The 27,319-nt window shown below is 43.1% G+C and overlaps 1 protein-coding gene across 11 annotated transcripts; it reads left to right on the top strand.

The window, feature by feature from the left end:
• Positions 1 to 27,085, top strand: adad1 (adenosine deaminase domain containing 1 (testis-specific)). Of its 11 annotated transcripts, none has more exons than XM_047352842.1 (14): positions 1 to 200; positions 431 to 569; positions 5,717 to 5,886; positions 6,100 to 6,240; positions 8,478 to 8,648; positions 10,060 to 10,131; positions 11,009 to 11,134; positions 16,715 to 16,838; positions 18,211 to 18,381; positions 19,503 to 19,578; positions 19,703 to 19,859; positions 22,462 to 22,696; positions 26,023 to 26,155; positions 26,492 to 27,085. In XM_047352842.1, exons 3-14 carry the CDS (start codon positions 5,718 to 5,720, stop codon positions 26,603 to 26,605), a joined length of 1,689 nt encoding a protein of 562 aa, XP_047208798.1. In that variant the 5' UTR covers positions 1 to 200; positions 431 to 569; position 5,717; the 3' UTR covers positions 26,606 to 27,085. The 11 variants fall into 11 exon arrangements, with proteins under 11 accessions (XP_047208798.1, XP_047208796.1, XP_047208804.1 ...); XM_047352845.1 differs by lacking the exons at positions 1 to 200; positions 431 to 569 and adding exons at positions 723 to 945; positions 1,057 to 1,462 and having other exon boundaries at positions 5,699 to 5,886; XM_047352847.1 differs by lacking the exons at positions 1 to 200; positions 431 to 569 and adding exons at positions 724 to 945; positions 1,060 to 1,145.
• Positions 27,086 to 27,319: the final 234 nt, after the last annotated feature.

The raw sequence follows: 27,319 nt of genomic DNA, 5'->3' as shown, positions 1-27,319 counted from the left end.
ACACTGTGCCACAGTGAAAGGTCGAAAGAGCCAAATGTGGCTCCGGAGCCGCAGGTTGCAGATCCCTGAGGGGAAAGAACTAGCACCTTAGCACCAAGTTAGCTTCTGCTCTCGCAGAACGGCTTTTTAACAGTTACTTTTTCTAACTTCATGTAGCAGCTTGGCTGCAGTACTGTCACATTTACACAGTTTACTTTCAGGTGTGTCTTATTTGTTTCAGCATCCTCTATCACATTGAGACTGCTGAAAACATCCTTGGGAGGATCTGTGCCCATGGAAAATTGCTTTTTTTTTTTTTTGCGTCTACGCTTGTTAAATTATGTTCAAGACTAAATGTCTTGAATTAAGCTGCTAATCTCTTTAGCTCCGTCTTCGCTGATGGTTTCCAGTACTAAACTGTGACTACAACTGTCATTCATTTTTCAAACAGTATCATCCATCTTCGTTTGCAAATGATCTCTGCGCCTCAACTGACACGCAGAAGCATCGCGCGTAAGTTTGACAGTTGTTCCTGTTCCAGAAGATTCGGACGCCATTACACCACCGGTTGTTTTTCGAAACCCAGACAGGTACATTGAAAAACATGAGGCTGGTTTTAAATTTGGAATTTCGCAATTCACATACAGTGTTTAGAATAGGCTGCAGTATCAATTCTGGGAAATCTGAACTCGGAAATCCGTAGTTCTGTTTCATTCCTTCCTGACTACCAGTTACAGTAAACAAAGTGGATATGTCTCCTCGCGCTCCGCGCAGGTCGACATTAAATGTAAACCAAGTCACGCACGTGACACGTAGCCCACCTGGGCGTGCGTCTATAATTAGCACGTGGAAGGCTACGTACGGCCTCTGGGATCTTCTCGCCGTCAACCGTCGCGTGTTTCGCAGGTTGGTCGCTCCTATAAGTCCGTGTTTCGGCGCTTATTGGGTATTGCAGGTCTAAGAGAGGTAAGCACACGGTTTGTGTGATGTGGCGTCATCCTGCCTGTGACTTTTTCGTCGGAGTGCTCTTTGTAGCCCTCTAAGGCTGTGGTTGACGTTTCTCTGTTTCTGTGTTAGCAGAACTCTAGTAGCCGGAAGCTTGATGCTGGCGCTTCTTTTCCCCTGTTGAGACCGGGTGGGGAGGAGCGGACAGCTGCAGTTTTCAGGTGAGTGGAAGCTGGATGTTCTGACTGCGTTCTGAATGCCGCATCCCACAGAGGAAGAGGCCTCGGCTGGAGAGCCCATCTCGGCTGGAAGTGGACTCTGAGGGCCGAGGTGGAGCAGCTCAAGGCTCTACTCAAGGCCCACGCCTGCCTTCCAAGCAGCAGCAGCTTGGGAGTCGGGGGAGGACCTGGAAGATGATGGAGTCTCTGTGAGGGCCTCCAATTCAGAGTTCCAGTCCCTGGAGGACCAGCGGGACCCCTTCCAGACTCTCGGGATCGGGAGGGGGATCCCTCGAGTATTGGAGGAAATGATGGCTCAGGTAATTCCCTTAGGAGTTCAGTTAGCTCTGGGCCAGGGGAGGAGCCATGCCCGCTACGGGCAATTATTTTGGCAGCCTTGGCCAATGTTGACCTGGACGATGCACTCGTGCCCCGGCCAACGGGAAACCCATTTTTTCGCCAGGCTCCGGCGGCCCCTCCGTTCGAGGAGCCACTGTCGTCAGCCATCTTGGAAGAGCTTCAGCGCTGCTGGAGGGATCCTAGAAGCTTCTCCCACCATGGTCGAGACGCACGGATCCTGGCGTGCATGCGCAATCCTGGGGATCATGGTATGGACTGCATGTCCCCTGTGGATCACTGCATCGCATCACTGGTTCTTTCCCCAGATGAGGCGCTCAGGGAGAGGGCTCGCTGTTCAAGCGCCCAGTGTTGGGTGACGGACGACTTCTTGTGCCGTGCCTGCGACATTGCGGCTCATATGGCACGTATTGGCAATTCCCTCTGTCCTCCTGTTGGCACAGTCCCAGATGCTGTAGCTGGGCATGGCAGGAGCAGCACTGGGCGACACAAATGATGCAGCTCTCCAGGCCTTTGGACTCATGTCCAGGGAACTCGGTCGCCTTTTGTCCACTCTGGTGGTCACCCGACGCCAGGTCTGGTTGGCACAGGCCCCGATCTCGGATGACTGTAGGCAGAGCTTGCGGAGGCTGCCGGTGATACCGGGCCAGCTGTTTGGACCGGAGGCCGAGAAGGCACTGGAGTGCCGTCAGCAGTCCAGCCAGGCCCCTGAAGCTTGGGGTGGTCGCAGCGGGGCCATGGAACCCCCTGCTCCGCAACCCAGGAGACGTGACATGCGGGAACCGCGGCGTCAGTTTCGAACCGCCACTCCCGCACAGTTTGCGCAGCGGAGCCACGCTGTGGCAGAAGCTTGGCAGCAGCCCGGGGTGGAACAGGCCCCCATCGGGGGTCAGGGTGACTCCCGTCACAGATCCTGCTCGAACTGCAATCTTGCTGCAGGAAATAAAGACTCTGCTGGACAAGGAGGCCATAGTGGTGGTCCCGCCACATTCGCTGGCCGACGGGTTTTACTCAACCTATTTCCTGATCCCAAAGAAGGACGGTTCCCTTCGGCCGGTGTTGGACCTCAGGGGGCTGAACCACTTTTTGAAGGTGCTGCCATTTAGGATGCTCCGCACCTGCGACGTCCTTCGGGTAATTAGTCCAGGCGAGTGGTTTACATCCGTGGACCTGAAGGACGCGTACTTCCATGTCCCGATCCACCCAGGACACAGGAAGTATCTGCAAGTCGCCTTCCACGTCGTGGCTTACGAGTTTTCAGTCCTGCCGTTCGGCCTTTCTTTAGCCCCTCGGATTTTCACGAGGTGCATGAAGGCGGTCCTGAGCCCTCTGTGCCTGTCAGGATTAAAGATCTTGCCGTATTTGGACGATTGGCTCATCTGTGCCCCCACCTCCGGCGGGGTGGATCGGGCGACGTCAAAGGTCCTGGCCCACGTCAGAGCACTGGGGATAGCAGTGAACTATCAGAAGAGTTCTCTCATCCCGGCCCAGCAGATGGTCTTTATCGGCATGGCCTTGGATTCAGTGGCTATGCTGGCTCAGCCGACCCCGGACAGGGTGGACAGGATTCAGTCCCTGCTCCAGTCTTTTCGGGTGGGAGCGGCAACCTCAGTCAAACTGTGGCTGAGACTGTTGGGGATGCTGGTGGCGGCCTCGGCTCTGACGCCTCTGGGGTTGCTTTATCTACGGCCCTTGCAGAGGTGGTTCAACAGCCTCCACATGGACCCCAGGTTGCACCGGCAGGTCAAGGTGCGGGTTACACCCGGCTGCACAGTGCTCCTCTGTCGCTGGCGGGACAGGGCATATCTGCAGGATGGGGTCCCCCTCGGTATGATCCCTGCAAGACGGGAGGTGATGACTACGGAGGCCAGCTCCCCACTGGGGATGGACGTCCTAGCGAACGTGTATGCCTTTCCCCCGCTTCCGTTGCTTCTGCCCACTCTTCACCGAGTGAGGTCGTCGAGCCTGAAGGTTCTATTGGTGGCCCCCGAGTAGCCCATGAGGGTCTGGTTCCCACTGCTCCTCAGTCTGCTGGACGGGGAGCCATGGAGGCTCCCAGTCAGGGCAGACCTGTTGCCTCAGTTGGAGGGGAAGGTTTGGCATCCGTCTCCGGGCCATCTTCTCCTCACGGTGTGGCCCCTGACGGATCTGGAGCCCTCCATTCAGCGGACACTGCAGAATGCCAGAGCTCCTTCCACATTGAGGACTTATGCCCGTTGCTGGCAGCGTTTTGCGGAGTGGTGCAGACGCAGAGCAGTTGACCCAATTTCGTGTTCCCTGCATAATATTTTGAGGTACCTGCAGGGTCTATTGGATGCCGGACGGGCAGCATCAACCCTGAAGGTGCACCTGGCTGCCATTTCAGCCAGCCACGACGTCGTGGATGGCAGACGAGTGGGGACACACTATTGGGTGTCACAGTTTCTCCTGGGTGCAAGGAGGCTGCGCCCCCCGTTACGGAGACCGGCGGCAGCATGGGACCTCCCACTGGTGTTGAAGGCCCTGAGTGGGCCACCTTTTGAGCCTATGGGGGCTGCCCCATTGAAACTGGTGTCTGTTAAGACTGCTTTTTTGTTGGCGGTAACAACAGCCAAGCGGGTCAGTGAGCTCCACGCACTCGCCATCACCCCTACCTGCCTGCGTTGGAAGGCAGGCGGGTCCGGAGTAACGCTGTGGCCGAACATAGCCTTTCTCCCTAAGGTTCTGCCCCCAGGCTACGTGAATATAGTCATTGAACTGGGGGCATACTGCCCTCCCCCGTTTCTGTCCGAGGAACAGAGGCTGGCTAACACGCTGTGCCCGGTCCGGGCATTGCAGCTGTACATAGTGGCTACAGGCGCTATTCACCAGTCGGACCAGCTGTTTGTGTGCCACGGGGGACAGAACAGGGGGCGAGCCCTTTCTAAGCACCGGCTGTCGCATTGGGTTGTAGATGCTATTGCGCTGGCATATGAGTCTGTGGGGGCAGCTGCCCTTTCTGGTGTTGTGTGCCATTCCACCAGGAGTGTGGCTACGTCCTGGGCGGCACTGAGGGGCGTGCCGCTGGGCGATATCTGCGCGGCGGCGTCATGGGCAACACCGTGCACGTTTGCATGCTTCTACCGCCTCAATGTGGTACATGAGTCCGCACTGGCCTCGGCAATCCTGCCCCGTAAAATTAAATTTGCTTTCTACTTTATGTGTTATTCTCTACCTTATGTTGCTAACTTGTGGCATTCCATGTAAAGAACAAATCTATTTTACTGGAGATGACGGGCAATTTACAGATGGTTGAGCGGTATATGATTCTCCTCCAGCCCCCTAACTAACGTTTAATAGAAAAAACATAGAAAAAAGACAAAGGAAATGGGAGACTGGGGCTGTAAAACGTTTAATTATTCCATGGTACCTGAATTGATGCATTAAAGTGTATTAACATCAAGTCTGTCAGAATCTTGTACTCGGATTTCAGCTGACTGCTGTTACATTACCTCACAGCAAAACATTAAGGTTTTCTCTTCAGTGTCTTATTTTTAGTGATCAAAGTGTCAGAGTGAATGCTAACCTTTTTTGGTTTTTAGTGACTTATAATTGTAGTATTTTGTGTGTTTCAGCATGTGCAGTATTGTAATTGCAAACGACTGTTATGTTGTAGGGTCTGCATTGTTTTACTTGCCATACATTCAAACTCTGCTCGCCAATGACATATTTGAGCAGTTGGATGAAATGTCAGTGTCTTTTATGCACACAAGCTGTGCATAAAAGACTTGATATAGACCTTCGGGACCAAGACGTTAAAGCTGAATTGGTAGTATGGATGGTGTAATCTGCACTCTATCGTCATTTTAATTATCAACAATAGTATTGTATAGCCCAGTACTAAACATTTATCTGCAAACCTTAAGATGTGAGTTTTTATGTTGATGTCACGTATTAGGTTTTGATTGTTTAAATAAAATGCGTTTTGCATGTGGAAATGAGTTTGTGTTCCTTCTATGCACCCAAGCCATGTGAATGTTTTCATTGTGTAAAAGTTTTTTTTTTTTTTTTTTACTTTTCATATTACAATAAGATTGTTGGTCATTTGAAGGCTTGTACTCTGTTTTCCATGTGGAAATGGGTTTATATTCCTTAGATGTGTGTAAACTGTGTAAATCACCCCAAAATATCAGTGGCTTTCGGTTTTGTAATGCCAGAGCAAACATGATTGTGCCTCTCAGAACTTTTTCGACTTGTAGGATGTTTTCTGCGAGTGGATCATTTCGAGGTTTTAGAGGAGCCAGTTTTGCACAAATGCTGAATCTGCCACCGACATCAGGACCGAGAGAGTCAAGTAAACATAAGTCTACCATCAATGGTCCTTGGGAAGGTGATTCAGTCATGCAAGGAACTAAGTCGTTCAGACCTGGTAAGTTTGGAATGAGATCTTTCCCTCAGCACATTATGGTTGTTGTCTTTTTACTAGTGATATTCTGTTTCTTGTGAAACCAGAGAATAACTTCAGGATTGTTCTTCCACATTAAGGTTCTTTGCTTTGTTGCTAGGCTGTTTTATGACAGCTTGGCAGTCTAACCTGTTTGTGTGTTATGTTTTATTTCTCTGCTTTATTTATTCAACTCAGGTCCTTTTGGGAAGTCTAAAGTCTCTCCCAAAGTGCTGGTTGAAAAATACAAGAATGGCGAAACAAATGCTCTGTCTTTGCTTCATCAGCTTGCCCATGTTTTACTGCTCCATCTAGAAATCAAGGAAACAGTCACCGCAGGTAACAAAGTACCATAAAGGTTGTACCAGACATAATCTGACTGATCTTGCGACAGATGTGGATGGTTGAGTGGGATGTTAGGGTTAATGTTGTAATGTGTGGTTTACAATTTGGAGCACATGCAAAAGCCTGGTTTCCTGGTTTCTCTGCAATGGTAACACTCAGTATTTTAATAATGAATTGTGACTTTCTGATGTCAAAATAATGCACCTCATCATTTACTGGCCCTTGATGGCCTGTCCATGGGCCCCCAAGGCTTAAGAATGCAAGGCAAGGGAAGGCAAGTTTATTTATATATCACATTTCTGTCGCAAGACAATTCAAAGTGCTGTACAGGTCCTTCTCAAAATATTAGCATATTGTGATAAAGTTCATTATTTTCCATAATGTAATGATGAAAATTTAACATTTATATATTTTAGATTCATTGCACACTAACTGAAATATTTCAGGTCTTTTATTGTCTTAATACGGATGATTTTGGCATACAGCTCATGAAAACCCAAAATTCCTATCTCACAAAATTAGCATATTTCATCCGACCAATAAAAGAAAAGTGTTTTTAATACAAAAAACGTCAACCTTCAAATAATCATGTACAGTTATGCACTCAATACTTGGTCTGGAATCCTTTGGCAGAAATGACTGCTTCAATGCGGCGTGGCATGGAGGCAATCAGCCTGTGGCACTGTTGAGGTCTTATGGAGGCCCAGAATGCTTCGATAGCGGCCTTTAGCTCATCCAGAGTGTTGGGTCTTGAGTCTCTCAACGTTCTCTTCACAATATCCCACAGATTCTCTATGGGGTTCAGGTCAGGAGAGTTGGCAGGCCAATTGAGCACAGTGATACCATGGTCAGTAAACCATTTACCAGTGGTTTTGGCACTGTGAGCAGGTGCCAGGTCGTGCTGAAAAATGAAATCTTCATCTCCATAAAGCTTTTCAGCAGATGGAAGCATGAAGTGCTCCAAAATCTCCTGATAGCTAGCTGCATTGACCCTGCCCTTGATAAAACACAGTGGACCAACACCAGCAGCTGACACGGCACCCCAGACCATCACTGACTGTGGGTACTTGACACTGGACTTCTGGCATTTTGGCATTTCCTTCTCCCCAGTCTTCCTCCAGACTCTGGCACCTTGATTTCCGAATAACATGCAGAATTTGCTTTCATCCGAAAAAAGTACTTTGGACCACTGAGCAACAGTCCAGTGCTGCTTCTCTGTAGCCCAGGTCTTGGGAATGCGGCACCTGTAGCCCATTTCCTGCACACGCCTGTGCACGGTGGCTCTGGATGTTTCTACTCCAGACTCAGTCCACTGCTTCCGCAGGTCCCCCAAGGTCCGGAATCGGCCCTTCTCCACAATCTTCCTCAGGGTCCGGTCACCTCTTCTCGTTGTGCAGCGTTTTCTGCCACACTTTTTCCTTCCCACAGAATTCCCACTGAGGTGCCTTGATACAGCACTCTGGGAACAGCCTATTCGTTCAGAAATGTCTTTCTGGGTCTTACCCTCTTGCTTGAGGGTGTCAATAGTGGCCTTCTGGACAGCAGTCAGGTCGTCAGTCTTACCCATGATTGGGGTTTTGAGTGATGAACCAGGCTGGGAGTTTTAAAGGCCTCAGGAGTCTTTTGCAGGTGTTTAGAGTTAACTCGTTGATTCAGATGATTAGGTTCATAGCTCGTTTAGAGACCCTTTTAATGATATGCTAATTTTGTGAGATAGGAATTTTGGGTTTTCATGAGCTGTATGCCAAAATCATCCGTATTAAGACAATAAAAGACCTGAAATATTTCAGTTAGTATGCAATTAATCTAAAATATATGAATGTTCAATTTTCATCTTGACATTATGGAAAATAATGAACTTTATAACAATATGCTAATATTTTGAGAAGGACCTGTACATGGAATAAAAGAGAAAGAGACATAATAGGAAAAGTACATTGGCATTAAGGTAATTAAATAATTAACAAACACAAATAGTTAAAGAGAATAAAAATGAATTATTAAAATTATAAGATTATAAAAAAAATGTAAAGTAAGTTATGGTGGGCTATGATGTAACATTTGATCATTTTGGATAATATGAACAACATAAAATATGTATGTCAACGAGCAGCCTAATTCAATTGGCTTACCTACATTAGGATATTCTTCGTAGAACTCTGCAGCCAGAATAGATGAAATGCCTGCGGTCCGGTTGAATGTTTTTCTTCTCTCTTTTTGTTTTTATGTAGGCAACATAACAGGATTTTATTTTGCCTTTGCTGTGGTGATTGATGGTGTTCAACACAGGACTGGCATGGGAGTGACTAAGAAGGAGGCTCGTCTAAATGCAGCAAAGCTTGCTTTGGAGGAGTTTTTGCCTCACTTGGGCTGCCTTAAATCTGATCTCCCGCGATCATCAGGTTTTGTATTTTTTAAAAATGTACAACTGTTTTTAAAAACCAAAGTTATTGTTATTAAATGGGATAAATTATACCATAATATTGTTTGTAGATCAAAAATGTAATAACTTTTAAACTTCTTTATAAAGGGTTAATAAAGAACTAAATGGAAGTGTGCATTTGGGATTTCCTGAAAGCAGCTTTTGTCCTTGATTTTCTACAGGTATCTAAACCTCAATTAGCAATATTTGGATGTTGGAAATTCTAAGTTTTAAGGGCTATTTTATGTATAGTCTGCAACAGTTGCATCTGATGTCCGCGATGTGGAAAAAACTGACCAAATTGCAGAATTTAACAATTGACAGAATTTGTGCAGGATTTCTGATGTATTTTGGCCACTGCAGCTTTCTGTACCTGTCATAACTTGGTTAATTTGGGGTTGGTTCGGCTCTCCTCTCCACACAGTCAGAAAAAGAGGCCAGTCATGGCAAAAGGTTTGCTGAAACACCAACTTCCTCCAAAAAAAAGTAGCGTTTTTCTTTTTTTTTTTTTTTTTTTTACTGATTTATTTTCCCCCTCCCCTGTAAGTTTTGTGAGCTAATGATTAAGTGGACGTGGAAGGAAATGTGACGACCACTCAGTCACATTAGAAACACAGGGAAGAAGCAAGCTAGCATTAGCCAGTCATGCCTGCTAACTACTGAATATTTAAGTAATGTAGTGGTAGAAAGGCGTGAGTTTATTCAAAATGCTGCTGCTATGTGCCAAATCTGATATTTCGTCAGCAAAAATCAAAAGAACTTTGTTCGTTTTTAGTAAAGCACTGACAAAAAATCTAAAGCAATATTGTTTTACAAAAATAATTTCTATTTACCTAAATGTGAAATACTTCAGATTATTTGTTTTTTGTCCTTCATCAAACATGATTGTTAAATACATTGCAAATGCATTCAGTGTTTTGCTAAACGGCAGCACTGTATTTTAGTGAAAGTTGAATAACATTTGTTAAATGTTTAACTCTTTGATTATTGACTTGTCAATTTTATTAACAAATCAATAATAATAGGTGAGAGCTATCCCGCCGCATCGTGGTCACTCAATGAGCCGAACGTGTCTTTGTTGTGTGGTTCAGCTGGGCCAGCTAAAAGCCCTTCTCCACAGCCATGGAGGTTAGCTGCAAGTTAATTGTTAATTTATCAAAATGGAAAAAAAAACTGTAGAATTTAGCGAAACAATTTAAGGTATTTGATAGAGCCTTAAATACAGTAAAATAAAAAGAAGAAAGGCACAGTTTAAGCAATTACTTTTAAAAGATACAAGTTAAATGTTTATTTCTGGCAGTTTAAATGGTAAAACTTGTATATGATTTTTAACTGGTACACATAGGGTGACGTTATCACTTACGCTTGTTGTTTCGACTGTTTGTCTTCAGACGTTCCTCCACCCTTGCCAGTGAAAGAAGAGCCATCCATCTCTGACAGCTATCCTTGCAGAGCCTTTTACGGTAATTCAGGTTTCTGTTTGACTGTATTAGGATACGGACCGATTTCACACTTCTCCCTCAGTATACTACCTAGTGGCACTGGTGCCACTATGTCCCAAAGTAAAAAGCTTACTACTGAGTTAATGTGCTTTTGCAAACGTTGCTTCTCTCTGCTGACGTTCTGATTAAATATGTTTTTACTTTTGCTTCATTGCACATTTACACATGTGAACCCATTCTTCTGTATATCCTGCATAAGTCGAATTTCTTCCAGGTGGCTGGAAGACCCTGTTAGTGCATTGGTTCATTGCCAAATCATAAACAGTCCATGATAAAACAGGACTATTGCATTGCCAGTGGTAGTGATACAGTTTATTTCTAGCTACTTACCTCAGTAATATGGCTTCACCACAGACCATCATTTTTTAAAACAGTGTTTCTGATAAAAAAAAAATTTAACATTTCATGGTTTGCTATTGTTAGAAGCAGATGTATGTTTTTATTTTAGAAAATGCCTTGAATCAAAACTAAGATATTAAAATAGAAAATGAGAATGCAAGAATAATACTTTGTTGCTTTAAACATAAAATGCAGATTAAACTGATGTGCTCACATTTTTAGATAAGGTACCTTTAGTCTATCCCTTTGGGTTATCTGACTGAGTGGTGTCTTCAATAAAGCTTTAAGTCTTCATCTCTGCCAAACATCAATTGTTACTGTTCCGATTCCATTTGCTCCAAAGCAACAAGCAAACTTCATGTTTTTAAAAAAAAAAAGAAAAGCCTTTGTGAAACTCTACTTTAACTTTCCTTTTGCACAGTTGCGGTTTTTATTGTGAGATCTGTGGAGTCCATGTTGATTTTTATTTTTTATTTTTTTCCATTGTTGTTTTGTTCAGAAAGGAAGAGTTCAGTCAACCTCCAGATTCCACATGCTGTGAAGGATCAGCTCTCTAAACTGATAAATAGACACCAGGAGTTTTCCACATGTGGAGACACAACAGCAGCATTCATTATCAAAACTTGTAAGTAGGCTCTGACAAGCAAGGAACAAAAAGGCCGTTGTCCTTAAAGAGGTTTCTGAAACAAATGGTACGAGCATTTTCTTGTTATACCCAGGACCCTAAAGGCTAATAATGTGAGCCATGCTGAGTTATGTGTTACTCAGGGGAGCACCACTGGTAAAGAGTTGTGAAAAGCTTCTACATAAATTCATCTTTTATTTTAGTAGTATCTTCTCAGTCTAAATATTTTAGAAAAATTCTCCTGATTTAAAAATAATCATAATACACTACTCACGCAAAATTAGGGATTTTGGGTGAAATTTGTGGAAAAAGTAAAGCGTTCACGCTATAGTGATATACAGGGTTTGTACGAGTGCTTGAAAGCCTTGGAAATTCTTGAATTTTAACAAGGTGTTTTCAAGGCTTGGAAAGTGCTTGATTTTTGTATAAAGTCCTTGAAAATCTGTCCTGTTTGGCAAACTAGCACTTAGAACTGTTGTCCAAGTGCAAAGAAGAAGCCCAACAGATTTACAACTGGAGCATTATGGCAATGCTATAATCCTCCTCTTGATATGTATATGTTGGGACCCTGCCATGGGTTACAACATTAAAGGCCAGTAAGAACTTTTCTGGAACTTTCAAAATAAATCATATTGACCTACTTCGAGCACAGCCAGGAACAAGAAGGGGCTAACAGCGGACTTCCTGTGACATCACCGCTTGAATAAAAACCCAGCGTTCCAACAAACGGGTCTCTTTCCATGCGGATCCCCGTGGGAACCGGACAGGAGAGGCACAGCACGCATGTCTCTTTGCTGGCAAGCAGACATAACTCTTCAAACTGGATCCAAGAGCGTCATACGAGCACGCAATCATATGCAACAGTAATGATTTGCTGTTTGAGTATCCGGCATTCATTCATATAAAGGGTGTAATATAACAAGCGTGACTTGACTTTTCTTCTGAGGCCTCCAGACGTAGCCCTAATCGAAGCGGATTTCCCCAATGGCCTGGAAAAGAAGGCCGGGACCGCATTCTTGTATTTTAAGAAATTGTGTGAATTCATTCTATGTGTACACAGAGTTTTGCTGTTCAGTAATGCGTGAGCTTGGCTCATCCATTTCAATATTGTCCTAATACCACCGCCTTACTGGGCTGGACAACCCTTAACAAACTTTATTGAAACTGCTTTGGGGTTATTTCAATTGCAATGGAGATGAAAATAAAGAAGCAAGACAGAGAGGTCGGGGAAAAAAGGGAGAGAAGAAGAAAGGAATATTGGAGAGAAAGAAGGTTGAAGAGAATTCAAGATAACCCCCTAGAAGACTGCTTCTAAACTTGCAGAAACGCATATATAACAGCAGTTTTACTGGAAAGTGCACGGTACTAATGAATCCAGGATGTATTTGGTGGTAACTGCGGCTCAATATAGAACATCAGTGTATCTGTTAACACCCCCAACCAGGACACGTATATCGAACACATGCCCCCACGCCCAAATGCCACGAGTCCCTTCCCCACGGGGACACTGCCAAGGATGAGCTCCACCCTTGAAAAGCCGTTGAAGACACATCCACACAGCGCAAACTCCACACCCAGCCCAGCTTCAACCACCCCTGCCGCATCCTGCCCTCCACCACACAGCACACTGTGACAGCAAGGCAAGGACCCCACACAACGCCACCCCAGCCTCTCCCTTCAAACATAACAGAACCGACACCACCGAGCACTGTACTCACAACAGACCCCCTGACCCCACACCAAGATGGGAAAAACTCACCCGGCAAGAGGTCCCCTGCTGGCTGCAGGCACCCAGGGCCGACAGCCACCACCATTCCCACGCAACCACACACAGTACATTTAATATTCTAACTGCAGAGTTTTGTAATAAAGAGCACTGTAACAGTTTGATTAAAAACATCAATTTGATATTTGTGTGTTAAAGGCAAAAAATAGAGCGCAATCATTTTGCCTTTTAATTAAGTCTCAGAAAGCCTTGCTGTCGCTCAGAGTAGAATGAAAAGACTGGCTGTTGGAACGGCAGCGTCCTCTGCCATAGCTATGACGCAGACCTACTTTGAGCGCATAACTGTGTCTTGCTAGTTGCGCATGTCTCTGGTGAGTGGGAGAAAATGGCCTGCGAGGCAGTTGTGATTTTACTGACTGATGGCTCTAAAATGTTAGATACAAAACATGGTTGAAATGAGGACCATATCCTCAAATGGCTTCATGCGAAATATGCAAGAAGAAGCTGCAGCTTTTCACAATGGTTGAGTCAGCGCTATTGAGTGGTAATGGTGCATTCAGACCGAATGCGATATGAACACTTGTGCACTTTGAAGTCAGACACGCTAGACACGCGTCAAAAATGCTCGTTGAGGGGTGGCAGGAGAAGCAGCGAGGAGAGACGCTGCTGTCTGGACTGCTGAAGCTCCAGAGTTTGCCTGAAGAAGTTACAATTTTATGAGGAAGTTTTTGTCTTAGCCATGGCAAGAATTAGTACATGGACTTTAAAGTGCATAACTGCAGACTTTTGACCCAGGTAAAGTTAGTTTTAGATTGGATATTCGTGCTTCGTGGTTTGCTACAGCAAAAAATTTTTATTGAAAATGGTGGTTAAAGTAGTTAGATAATGCTTAATTACGCAAAAGTAGCTGTGGCTTGACAGTATTTTATCGTGTGTCGTTTGGGCTTCTTCTGCCTTTATGTCCATTTCATATTAATACTTTAACTTGGAGAATTTTAATCAGTTGCACAGTATCTTAGATTGATGGGCTCTCGTCACACAGGGAATGCTGTGTGTACTGTGGTTGTAAAGCTCAGTGATACAGACTGCTTCGAAGTTTGGTGCTGGAAAAGTTTGAAAATTTACTTTGAAAATGCTTGAAAAGTGCTTGAACTTTAACGTGGAAAAGGTGTACGAACCCCAGATATTATATCATGAAAGTAGGGCACATAAGTAGAAGCATAAAATGGAGATTCCCACATCTCAAAGAATTTATTGAAACAAAAGCTAAAAACAAAAAACAATGTCAATGTCTCATTAACATGTCATGTGCCCATGAGCATCATCTACAACTTGACGACAACATGTCATGATGTTCACAAGTCCACTTATTGTCTGCTGAGGCATCCCACTCTGTCAGGTCACTGAGATTCTGTGGTACAGAGTTTCAAGCCTCTAGATGGCAACTCAGCTGATCCTATTGGTTTTCTATGGGATTCAGGTCTGGAGACAGTGCAGGCCACTCCATTTGAGGTACCCCATTCTCTGTTGTCTTGGTCTCATGATGTCAACATGTGAGCAGCATGATGAGGAACACTGTTTAAATACTAATTCTGATTGAACCAGGAAATGTATTGGTCAAGCTCCTTGTTGGAGAACAGTAATTTGTGCAAAAAGTACTGAAACATTGAAAAGTTGGTCATGTCCATTCAAAGGTTTAGAGAAGGTCACATTAGGGTCACCTGTAACGGTTATTGTACATTTTAGGTTCATCCTGAAATTTCACCTGAAAGTCGAATATCCCAAATGTTTGTGAGCAGTGTATGTGCACAACCCCCTCGTTGTTATTCGGACAGTACTTTCTAGAAAAGGTTTCTAGAACAGAGGTCAAGTTAACTGAAACTGTACTGTTTTTTTTTTTGTTTTTTTAACGGTGACGGAAAAATCTGGCCATCAGTCATTTTGACAGGTTGCAATTCACACCCCAGACCACTTGGTGGAGAGTTAGCATATTAATCAGCTGTTCGGTCCTGCGGGAGCGCTGAAGCAGAGTGCTTGCCAGATCAGGAAAACACTCGTTCAGAGAAATGTTCCCTGATTTCAAAACATTGGATGAAGTGGTGCTTGTAGTTCCAGTCTCTTGTGTGGCGACAGAGCGCCACACAAATATAGCCTCTGTGGCAATCTTACACGAGACATTTGATTTACGCACAAGGGGCTGTGCAGTTAAGATCTATGTGGACCAGGACGAAGTCGGTGATCTGTTCATATTTTAAGTGCAATCGTTTAATTTTATTGTTTATATGTAGTTCTGGGACCACAGTAAAAACTTGTACAGATGTATTTATCTGGATTATGTGGATTCTCTGTTCAGCTTGTTTAGATATTAAAAATGAATAAAAAAATGTTATTGATTGTTTAAGTTTGATCACTTTAAAAAAATAAAATGATAGGTAAAAATAGGTTATGTCAGTCAAAATGATGGACATCGAAGAAGTCTTGCGCAGCCTCTGGTCTGGAGCATTCAAATGGATCTTTGTACAATGTGTCTAAGTCATCCACAGTCCTGGATCTTCTCTTCCTTTCAGCAAGCTCCACTGGTTTTCTGTGGGATTTAGGTGTGACAAATGTTGGCCATGGCAGTAGGTTAGTTTTGTGTCTGGAGAACTATTTTTGTATTGATGTTTTTGATTATTCTTCTCCTGACAGACCCATTGACAACCACCACCATATTTTCATTCAAAATATCCTGTAATTCTAAGTACTTATTAATGTGATGCACTCACAGGTTCCCAGGGTATTTGGGAAGCGAACTGGCCCACAGGGGTCTCTTTAAATGCTACTGAGCTACTTCTCACCCTGCCCCCCTACAGGTCAAAGAGCGCTGCACTTTAGCCTGTTTGGCCATTTTTGTAGTCTGAGAACAATTATCTGGTGCCACAGAAACAAGACAAAAACGGCAAAAACAATACAAAACTATTTATGTAATAGTAATAATCAAAACACGCAGTACAGCAGGACTTCAACGAGCTAAAAGCAGCACACAGCACTAATATTAGCAGAAGGCACAATGCTACTGCTGTCAAAACAATGACCAGGACGTCATATCAAGACAATAAATTCATGTTTAGAATAAAGTTAGTTGTCATTTTAGCGTTATTTGCAGCTTACTGCTTTGCTGTGTCCGTCGTTTCCATAGACAGAATGAACTGACCCCTTTATCAGATGAAGTCTTCAGCAAATCCTTCTAGATACTGGTGAAGGTTGCTGAAGGCACTTAACCTTGAAATGGGGGGTAATAGGATTATCCCACTGATGTGGGAACATTTCTGTGAAAAATAAAATTTAACCAGGCACTTAGAGGAGGTTCTGATTCTGGGGGACGGTGTAATGATTTGTGTGGGTTAATACACCCAACAACCGAACCGAACTAATCCTATTTCACCGTAGGCATACTTGAGCTTGGACCACAAAATCGCAGCGAGGGAAAAAAACAACGGGACGCGAATAACACGCAAAATGAATCAGTCAAAGTTTCATGATCATATTTAGCTGTTCTGTAGCAAATACTGTGACCGCTGGAAAATATAACAAATGAGAGAGAAAACTGAACAGACTGAAAAATACGACCCAAACAGAATATAAAGATATCTCTGCAACACCTGGAAAGACTAAATTAAACTTCAGACTCAGAGTACACAACAAAATGTATCTGAGGGCTAAAAAAAATTGGATTTTGCAAATGTCCCCTTTTAAAAGCTGTTAAGTATGTAAACTGTAGTGTCACTCTAAGAACCACAAAATAATATATATGAAAATAAGACTTGTTTTAAGGATGCAGTCTTGAAACATTTAACTTAATCCTGTTCTTCTAGCCACTGGATGTGAGGTGGTCGCTCTTGGGACGGGGAACTTCAACTCCAAAGAGGGTGTGTCATCAAATGGACGGGTTGTCCACGATTCCCATGCCGTTGTCACAGCACGGAGGTCTTTAATGAGGTATTTATGTTAATTTGGTCTCTCTATAACAGTTTTGACTACTTTACAGTTTGCTGTAGGTAACTGACTACTCTGTTTCAGTTGCTCAAAGATTTTTTTATTGAATTATTTTTGTTAGATATGAATAAGATTGTATTGTATATTGTTGGATAGATTTTGTGTAGCACTTTTATGACATTTATCTGTGAAAAGGTTCTACGTTAATAAACTTTTCACTACCAACTTATATGTATTTTAAACACTGAATGTCATTTGTCTTTTTTATTTCTAAAGCTACTCAAGTTTTGATTCCACCGGCTTTGCCAAACTAATTTAGATATGTGACACAGTGCTCTACATGCAATGTTCTTTTTTTATGGATAGAAAGTAAGGTTTTTAAAAAGTCTTGTTGCATAGTCATACATGTTCCAGAAGGCATTCCACAGCACAGAACGCCTAACTCTGGCATCAATGACAGGGTTTTCTGCAGGGTCTTAAAAAGTCCTAAAACAGTCCAGTTTTCTATAATCTGTCTAAAAGGACATATACTCAGGTCTTAAACTTGTTTGTTCGCTTGTGAATTGCTTTGTCAATTGCCTCCCCCCCTGCCAGCAAAACGTGATGTCACATGCAAAGCTGTATAATGATACCAGGCCAGTTGGAGAACTGCACTGTTCCACATATAGCCCACCTCGTAAAAAATGTTGCATCTGAAATGGGTTTATTGGTTGATTGTTTGGGGCTGAGATGCCGGGACCAGACCGTGCTCCGTGATAGCTTATGTTTCATCACTGGCTGCATAAAGATGCTCAGATTATCTCTGAGGTCAGCAGCAAAGATGTGGATATTACAGGGAGACTGGGCACAAGTCAGCACACTTTGCGTGTGGCGTTGACTTCACGTTGGCTTGTCAGGTCTCTAATCTACTATATATTTCTATCTATCTAAACTATTTCCTGTGACTTTTCCTCATTTCTCCTCCTCTGCACTTTAGGAATCTGAGCTGGAGACTTTAATATCCTAGAAGATTGTTTTGGTGTTCTGTCTCTAATAGTTGACATTTTAAATTGTTTGCCGTGCAACTAAGACACTTAGTTGCATCAATAGCAAAGTGCATATCACATGCCATCCCCATGGGGCTACTGTGGCTCAGTACATCAGAAGGTTGTGGGTTCGATTCCAGCCTCCTCCTGCCATATGTCGATGTGCCCCTGGGCAAGGCACTTAACCTCAAGTTGCCTACCGATCTGTGTATCGGTGTATGACTGTGTGAACGTTAGTGAGCGCGATTGGGTGAATGTGGCTCTAGTGTAAAGCGCTTTGAGCTTTCTGTATGACTGGAAAAGCGCTATATAAGTTCAGTCCATTTACCATTCCCGTTCTGTATTACCAGGTATCTGTATCGGCACCTGCTGATGTATTTCAGCAAAAATGCCAATCTGACTGAAAAGTCAGTCTTCACGCCTAGCGCCAACAGCAACCTCCTCAGCCTGAAGAGTGGGATTACCCTGCACCTGTATGTAAACCAACTGCCTAAGGGTGCAGCTCAGATCCCTACCAAGCTGTAAGTATTTAGTGGGTGTGTTTACTATTGCTTTTTTATTAGCATTCAAAATAACTTGTGAAATTTTTGGCTGCCTTACCTTTCCACCCAGTGTTGCATTGTTTATTTTTGAACAACAATGACATTTTAAAGCTGCTGAACCACCAGGCTTAGGGCGGTTGTGTTTTGAAGTCCGATCAAGTAAAGATGACACAAAGGGGAGAGCGACATCAGCAACATTATCCTGCCTGGTCGGCCCATAAATGCTAGGGGTGCAACTGAAATGGCTCAGGCATGAAACAACCAAACCACCCCACCCAGCAGCATCTGTGTTTTGCAAACAAAAAAGCTACTCTGTTCACTGTTGCCAGAACCTTTGGGATTTAAAGAAACAGATCCAAGATGCACGCTGTGGTTTGCTGGTGTTTGCCTCAATGAGCTGGACAGCAAATGGCTGCAGCCACCTCAAATTTAAACAGGGAGTGGTCTTCCACTAACCAATACACAAAATAATAAATTTATATAGTATTTATTTCATAAATTTAAATAATTGTATAGAATTTGTCTTTAGTTGAGCTAAAATTTAAGAAAATGTATTTGGCTGAAAAACCTTTTTATTTGTTTGGAACAATAAATGTTATTTAATATTTATATTTAGATATATTTTTTCTAATTTAATCTGCTGTTTTACATTTTAGCATTCTTTTATTTCTAGTTTTGATAATTTTTTTCATGTTTTTTTTGAAGGCCACTGAATTTCTTATTCTTTTTAAATATGGTATCCAACATTTGAATAGTTACGTTCTTATTTTAGTTTCAGCAAAATAATATTGGGGAAACGTTTGTGTTTCAAGGCTATTCCCTGCTCTGCATTGTTTTTTCCAAACACTGTGAACACGTGTTTTAAAGAACTCTCATTTTAGTGTTGACCAAAGCAATCATGATTATTTCTTTCACAATCAAGCAGCCGTACCCGTTTCTTAAGATTTGTTTTGTTTAAACCTGCAGGGTGAAGATTTGTCAGTCAATAACAATCCTGGTCTGATAATAAGTGTGATCAATAACAATCCTGGTCTGATAATAAGTGTGATCAATAACATCTAAACTGAAAGTTTTGACTTTGCTCTTTGCTTTATTCCCAGGCGCCTGAACCCTTTTTCCATCACAACATTGCAAGTCAACAGTGAGATCAGCCTACACCTGTTGGTGGAGGGCAAGGTAGTGCACTATTATTTTCAGTCACTTATGGCAATAAAAGTTTGGTGAGCTCTGTAGCCTATTCTAGGTCATTGTAGTTTTGATTCAATATTAACCCTCAACAAACATTTTTTTTCTTTTAAAGGTGCTTTCAATTTTCTCCTCAACCTTTGATAACTCTGCTTGCGAGACGGTCAGCATGTCCACCACTGACAAGATTACTCAGTGGCAGGTGCTAGGATACCAAGGAGCCTTACTGAGTCACTTCATTGAGCCTGTCTATGTTCAAAGCATCCTTGTAGGCAAGTCAAACCCTGCATCTTTGACTGGAGCAAATTCACCTTGGTGTATTCTATTTTAAGAGGATTTCCTCAAGTGAATTATCAAGAAGGTTGACGTGACATCATGTCTGCCTGAAAATACCATAAAAACTAGAACTCTGCATTTATACTGATGAACATAATTAGAAGGAGTTGGTTTGTTTTAATGGTCATGCTTTCTGCCAGTTTAATTTGCTCAAAATAGCTGAAGGGCAAATGTTTTGATTGTTTGCCCCTGCTCCAACACAACTCAATGCCACAATCATGGCCTCACTATCTTGTCAAGTTCTGCTGTGGCTACGCAATGAAACATTAATTGGAATCAGGTTTGTCTAACCAGGGAACATCTAAAACAACTAGGACCTTGGCTCTGGAGAACAGCAGTTGGCCATCCGTGGTCTGGAGGATTACTGTAAACAAATTTCTCTTACTTTGTGTGTCGGAAGCAAATGCTGCTACTTTATATCATTTAGTTGTTCTTAGAACTAAGCAGACCCCAGCCAGATGTTATTTAAAGTAATCTCTTAATTTTATTTAAATGTGGGAACATGGCAGTATAATGTCCTGACTTAAATCCAGTAGAGTTATCTGATGAAGAATCTGTGGGGGGAATAAAAGATTAGGGTGATGGCAAGGAGGGTTCCTACTACAAATATTTGGATTGTATTGTAAAATACTTCTTTCGATTTTTGGCAATCATAAGAAGCGATTGATTGATTTTGTGCCCATAAAGGTTTTTCCATTGATTACATTTTGTTAAAATGTAAAGAAAAACCAATGTTTTCTTCCAAAATGATATCTCTTGCACATTGTTTTATTGTGAGAGGAGATGCCTGACATTTCCTAAATATGTTTTGGGTTATTGTACATAAGTTGTTAACATAATTAAGGGGTACTGCATTCAAATCTGCTGCAAGGGGAAATGCAGCACAGTAAATATGTGTGTGTGAGTGTGTGAGAGTAAACTGTGTTTCACCAGCGCTGGATATGAAAATGTCAAGGGGAAAGGTTCATTTAAAAATAGGCCCTTATCTCACACTCTCTTTCCCTGCAGCATATTTTCAAGGTGGGTGCTATTGAGCATCAACAAATTCCCCAGTCTTATAACCATGATAAAAAGGTGTGAAAATATCATAGTTTCCAGGTTGAAGGGGTGCTTAATTATCTCCACCTCTTATAATTAACTTGGCTAAACAATCACATTTGTCCAATATGCAACAAAGGGAAACTCCACATTTAGCTGTGCTGTTTTAAAAAATAATACAAGGGTACAACTCCAGGTTAGATGGGTTGGGATGGTATGACAAATGCAAAAAAAACAACAATGGAATAATATATGTATGTGTGTATATATTTGATACATATAGATATATCAAATATATAGCTATATACACACATATATTTGATATTTGCAGCTTCTCTTGTTTGCTAGTACATTGTATATTGTTTGTTGCAAAGCATCTTGGACTCAGTAGAGATAATGTTGCAGAATAATCTTGAAGTTTACCTAAGTGGTATTTCAAAAAGTAATTTTTTAAATAATTATTGGCTTAAAGAATGTATCCTAATAAGCTAAGAATAAAAGAGTGGATCTGCACTGTGTTCACAGTTATGTATAAATAACTACTCAAGCAACAGATTAATTAATTTGAGGTCTAATGCCAGATAAAATTTCATGACATATTCATATGTAATGCAAAAAAAGACATTAAAAACAATTGTTTAAGACATTTCTATTCCCTGGCCCATTGAAATTAATAGCAGCAGGCCTGGAAGCTAGGTTCTGTGATGTTTGGGGTTATAGCTGTGACTTCAGAAAAGCTCATCGTCACTTCTCTAATTGTACGATTAATGCATATAAAAATACATCTTAACTGCAGTGAGAAGTGATGCTAGCATTATAGTTTGCTAAATGCTTTACATTCCCAAATTTTAGGTTTGTAATGCTACCAGTACAGTGTTTGTCCTAGGACTTTGGTTTTGGGGGTTGGAGGTGAATTAGTTTTGGCCTGTATGAGCTTCCATACAGGGCTCTCTGCTCTATGCTCTCCAGCATTGTTTGAAAAAATTCACCTGACTTTAGGAAAAAAGGGGGTCTGCCCTGCGTCTCCTGTAAAACTACAAGAACACTGACGTTTCCTTGTGTCCTTCCTCCTTTTCATGTGTGGGTCTGTTTCATGCAGCTTTACATCAAGACCTAAATGGGCGTCTTCTTCCGCCATACGGTGGAGACAATATAGTTCTTCCCTCACTGTGGTAAATTGGTAACGTGAGCACGTACAGACTTTTAATAAGTTACTACATGTGGTGACGTTTTGAGGGGGGCGGATGGTTCTGTTGGTGGGAGCGCCCCTCCTTGAATAATGGTCGAAAACGCTGCAGTAAAAGAGTAAAATTAGATGCATCTGTAGTCGTTTGTAATTTTGTTCTTTTTTATGAATCTTAACCTTTTCAAAATCAGGCCTGTAAAAAACGCCTTTTGAAATGATCATTAAAAAAGGATGAGGTAAATAATTAATATTTCAATTTCACAACTACACTGCCAGGTTATTGAGTTCATAATTCTCTATTTGAAACCTTACAGGTGACTCTGGGGGCACTGAAATCAGAGGGATGGAGATGTCTGTGAACCAGCGTGTGGAGGGAATCACCTCCCAGCTGCCCATGTTCTACTGCATGATGCGACCCCATATCAGCCTAGTGCCTTCTGTAGTCACCTCTAACACAGGTAGCAGTCACCTGACTTATGGTATCAACTGGAGTGAAGGAGACAGCTCTGTGGAAATTGTGGATGGTCTAGAGGGCAAGACCATCGAAGAGTAAGCGTGCCTATCATAGTTTATAGAATGTGCCTTAAAAAGTACCTACCCCATTACAGCTTTCTACTCTTTTTGCTTTTCTGGTGACACGCAAATGTTTTAGATCATTAAACAACTTTAAATGCTAGAGAAATGTAACCTGAGTAAATACAATATGCAACAATGAGAGAGACTGGACAAAAATGGTTTCCATTGGAGGGCTATAAGGCAAAACCCACAGCTGACCAAAAAGAACACACAGGCCTATCCCAGATTTTCATGAATACATTTTGATGATATGCCAGACTATGGAGAGAATATTCTGTGGACTAGTAAGACAACATTCTGGATGGTGTATGGCCTGTTACCTCTGGTATACAACTAACACAGCATTTAAGAAATATAACATCATAGCCATAGTCAAACATGGTAGGGTGGTGTGGTGGTTTGTATCTGCTTTGCCGCTTCAGTTGATGATGATTGATTTACCTTTGTTGATGGAGAGTGTGAGGCCATCACTTTGTTGCCTTAAGCTTAAGCTCACTACGCTTACATAGCAGGACAATGATCTAAGGCAAACCAACAAGTTCAACTATGAATGGATAAAACAAAGTACAATGAAGATTTTGGCATGGCCTAATTGAAGTTTGGACTAAATTTCATTGTGGTTAAAAAAAAAAACCTAAGTGGCTAATTTAAAGCAGTTCTGGAAAGAACAGTCAGATAAAAGTCTTCCAGAGGAATGTAGAAGAGGTGTTGTTACTGCCAAGGGCAGTAAAACCAGTTATTAGGTGTAGGGATTATGCATCTTCAGAGGGTCAGGTTTGTTTAGATAGCTTTTCCCATAATAAATGAAAACAACATTTTACACAGGTTATCCATCCATCCATCCATCCATCCATCGTTCTTTTGGTCATGACCCAAAGCTCATGATCATAGATGAGGGTAGGGACATAGATCGACCGGTAAATCGAGATTCTCATCCCAGCCGCTTCACACTCGGCTGCAAATTGCTCGAGTGAGAGCTGTAGATCACGAGCTGATGAACCCAATAGGATCACATCATCCGCAAAAAGCAGAGACGCAATCCTAAGGCCACCAAAACGGATCTCCTCAACACCTTGGCTGCGCCTACAAATTCTGTCTATAAAAGTTATGAACATAATCGTGACAAAAGGCAACCTTGGCGGAGTCCAACCCTCACCGGAAACGAGTCCGACTTATTGCTGGCACTGCGGACCGTGCTCTGACATCGGGACCTAACAGCCTATATCAAAGGGCCTGGTACCCCATACTCCCAGTGTACACCCCACAGGATTCCCCGAGGGACACGGTTGAACGCCTTCTCCAATTCCAAAAAGCACATGTAGACTGGTTGGGCAAACTCCCAAGCAACCTCCAGGACCCTGCTGAGGGTGTAGAGCTGGTCCTGTGTTCCACGGCCAGGACAAAAACCACACTGCTCTTCCTGAATCCGAGGTTTGACTTTCCGGTGGACCCTCCTCTCCAGTTTTTGCCTCAGCAATCACCCAAGCCACATGCCGCCTAGACTGCCATTTCCCATCAGCTGCTTCCGGAGTCCCACAGGCCTTAAAGACCATATAGGACTCCTTCTTCAGCCTGACAGCATCCCTCACCGCCGGTGTCCACTAGTGGGTTCGAGGATGGCCGCCACGACAGGCACCAACAACCTTGCGACCACCGCTCCGGTAAGCCGCCTCGGCAATGGAAGTGCGGAACATGGCCCACTCGGACTCTATGTCCCCCACCTCCCCTGGAACGTGTTTGAAGCTATCCCGGAGGTGGGAGTTGAAGTTCCGCCTCACGGGAGACTCCGCCAGGTGTTCCCAGCATACCCGCAAGATTCATTTGGGTCTGCCAGGTCTGACCGGCATCCTTCCTCACCATCAGAGCCAGGTCACTACCAGGTAGTGGTCAGTGGAAAGCTCTGCTCCCTTCTTAACTCGAGTGTCCAAGACATGCAGCCGCGGATCAGATGACGCGACAACAAAGTCGATCATCGAACTGTGGCCTAGGGTGTCCTTATGCCTAGAGCACATATGGACACCCTTATGCCTGAACATGGTGTTAGTTATGGACAATCCATGATGAGCACAGAAGTCCAATAACAAAACACCACTCGGGTTCAGAACGGGAGGGCCATTCCTCCCAACCATACCCCTCCACGTCTCACTGTCATTGCCAACGTGCGCGTTGAAGTCCCCCAGCAGAACAAGGGAGTCCCACGGAGGGGCACTCTCCAAGACCCTCCTCCAAGGACTCCAAAAAGAGTGGATAGTCTGCATTGCTGTTTGGTGCATAAGCACAAACAACTTTCAGAACCTGTCCCCCCACTCGTAGGCGGAGGGAGGCTACCCTCTTGTTCACCGGGGTGAACCCCAACGGACAGGCGCCAAGATGTATACAAGTATGCCTACCCCAGCTCGGCGCCTCTTGCCAAGGGCAACTCCAGAGTGGAAGAGTGTCCTACCCCTCTCAAGGAGACTGGTTCCAGAGCCGCGCGTCGAGGTGAGCCCGACTATTTCTAGCTAGAACCTCTCTACCTTGGACACCAATTAAGGTTCCTTCCCCACCAGAGAGGTGACATTCCACGTCCCAAGAGCCAGCTTCTGCAGCCGAGGATCAGACCGCTGAAGTCTCAATCTTCGGCCGCCACCCATACCACGTTGCACCCGACCCCTTTGGCCCCTCCCATTGGGTGGTGAGCCCCTATCGGAAGGGGGACTCACGTTTCCTCTTCTGGCTGTGCCCAGCTGGGCTCCATTGGTAAAAGCCCGGCCACCAGGTGCTCGCCAGCATGCCCCACCTTCAGGCCTGGCTCCAAGGTGAGGCCCTGGTGACCCACGTCCGGGCGAGGGAAGACTGTTTCCATTTATGGTAATCGTCATAAGGGATCTGTGGGCTGTGCTGTGTCTGATCCCTCATCTAGGACCTGTTTGCCTTGGGTGACCCCACCAGGAGCATAAAGTCCCTGACAACATAGTTCCTAGGATCATTGGGACACTCAATCCCCTCCACCATGGTAAGGTGGGAGGGGATGTTATCTTTTCTAATAATACAATTATTTTGATTTAAAAACATTTAAATGTGAAATAAGATGGTTTCTACTTAAGAGGTAAAACAATAACAGAAACATCCTCCTGCCATGATGGGTATTTATGAGACTAATAGATTAAAACAAGGTAGAAAGAGAAATGTAATTGGAAGATTATCTAATTTAATTGTTGAATGAGTTTGAAATGTTCTTCACTGTGTCTGCTATACTGGCGCCTCTGCGTTGGTCTCCATTGGAGCCTACTAATATAATACTGATTTCCTTGTTTTAGGTCCCCATTTAAGAGTGGTCCTGCTTTGGCAAGCCGCTTGTGCAAAGCAGCAATGCTGCACCGCTTCAGGTTGGTGGCCAAAGAGGCCCAGAGACAGGACCTAGTCACTACAAGCTGCTACAGAGAATTAAAGGTAACCTATGTACACATCAGTGTGTCTCCCACAGCCCTTCCCGTTAGCAAAAGTAGAGTTTTCTATCAACCTGTTTTGTGTCAGAGATCAACAAAGTAAAAACTGGGGTTTAAACTACACAGGAAATTTTCCAAAGTTACAAATCATACATTTTACTTCATGCTACAAATCCTAAAGGGGGTGTTTGCTCAAGTGCCCGATAAAAACGTTCAACTTAGAGGGAATACTAAAATTAATTTCTTATTATGTGTTTGACATTTTTATCAGTTTGTCATTTATTAGTTTGAGGAAATTACATTACCCTTTCTATTCACTTTATTTCTCTTGTCATTGAAGATGATGGCTAAGCCGTACCAAGAGGCCAAACATGTGCTGCGGGCATATCTGTGTCAGCAGGGCTTTGGTTCATGGCTGGAAAAACGTCCTGATAATGGCAACTTCACTGCTTAAAGAAAAAAAATTCAATGTGATTCTAATTCAATTTTGATTGGCAAAAAATAAAGCCTATATTTTGTTCTCCAAAAGCATCACCTATTGAGCTTGATGGCTTTACGAGTTTGGTTGTGGTTCCTCAAAGTCCTCAAATTTTTCTCTGTTTATCTGTTTGTGAAGGTAAGAAGGAACAGACATAAACATATCTGTTATATTTGTTGTTTGTAGCTTCTAATCATTTTAGTTGGCCAATATTTATGGCTTTACTTTAAAATAATGTATGATCATAAAGGGAAAATTGTGTGCTTTCCCTAAACAGTTTATCTTCGTTCTAAAATAGTCTTCTGTGTGGAAATGACTGTGCAGATTGTATTGTCATTAGGTTTAATTACTGCCTTAGTGGTTTTTGGACTTGAAAAACAGTTTGCTCCATATTAAGGGATTTGTTTCTATATACACAGATGGAACAATAAAACAAAATGTATGTTATAAAAACTATATGCGTTGGGTTTGTGTGTTGTATGTACACAAAGGTCCATATTTTATTTCTGTTAATTTGTCATATTTAATTAAATCTGCAATCAGTTTTTCTAAAAATAATAAAAGTATATATTTTTTTTAACAAATTATGTTATGGCCAACTTAAACATGAGAACGGACTACTGACTTGACAAACATGCAGAAGATTCTGGGATAACCTCCCCTGTGGTTTCAGTCGGCGCTTAAAGAGCC

Source organism: Girardinichthys multiradiatus, chromosome 23, assembly GCF_021462225.1.
Source record: "Girardinichthys multiradiatus isolate DD_20200921_A chromosome 23, DD_fGirMul_XY1, whole genome shotgun sequence".
Classification (NCBI taxonomy): Eukaryota; Metazoa; Chordata; class Actinopteri; order Cyprinodontiformes; family Goodeidae; genus Girardinichthys; species Girardinichthys multiradiatus.
Note: the sequence above shows the minus strand (reverse complement) of the source record. Positions and strands in the feature narration are given on the sequence as shown.

Excerpts from the sequence above, each read along its gene's own strand:
- adad1 (XM_047352842.1), top strand. The coding sequence starts at position 5,718 with ATGTTTTCTGCGAGTGGATCATTTCGAGGTTTTAGAGGAGCCAGTTTT. Across the intron at positions 18,382-19,502 it reads GCTCAGATCCCTACCAAGCT|GCGCCTGAACCCTTTTTCCA; the intron begins GTAAGTATTTAG and ends CTTTATTCCCAG. Across the intron at positions 19,860-22,461 it reads TGTTCAAAGCATCCTTGTAG|GTGACTCTGGGGGCACTGAA; the intron begins GCAAGTCAAACC and ends GAAACCTTACAG.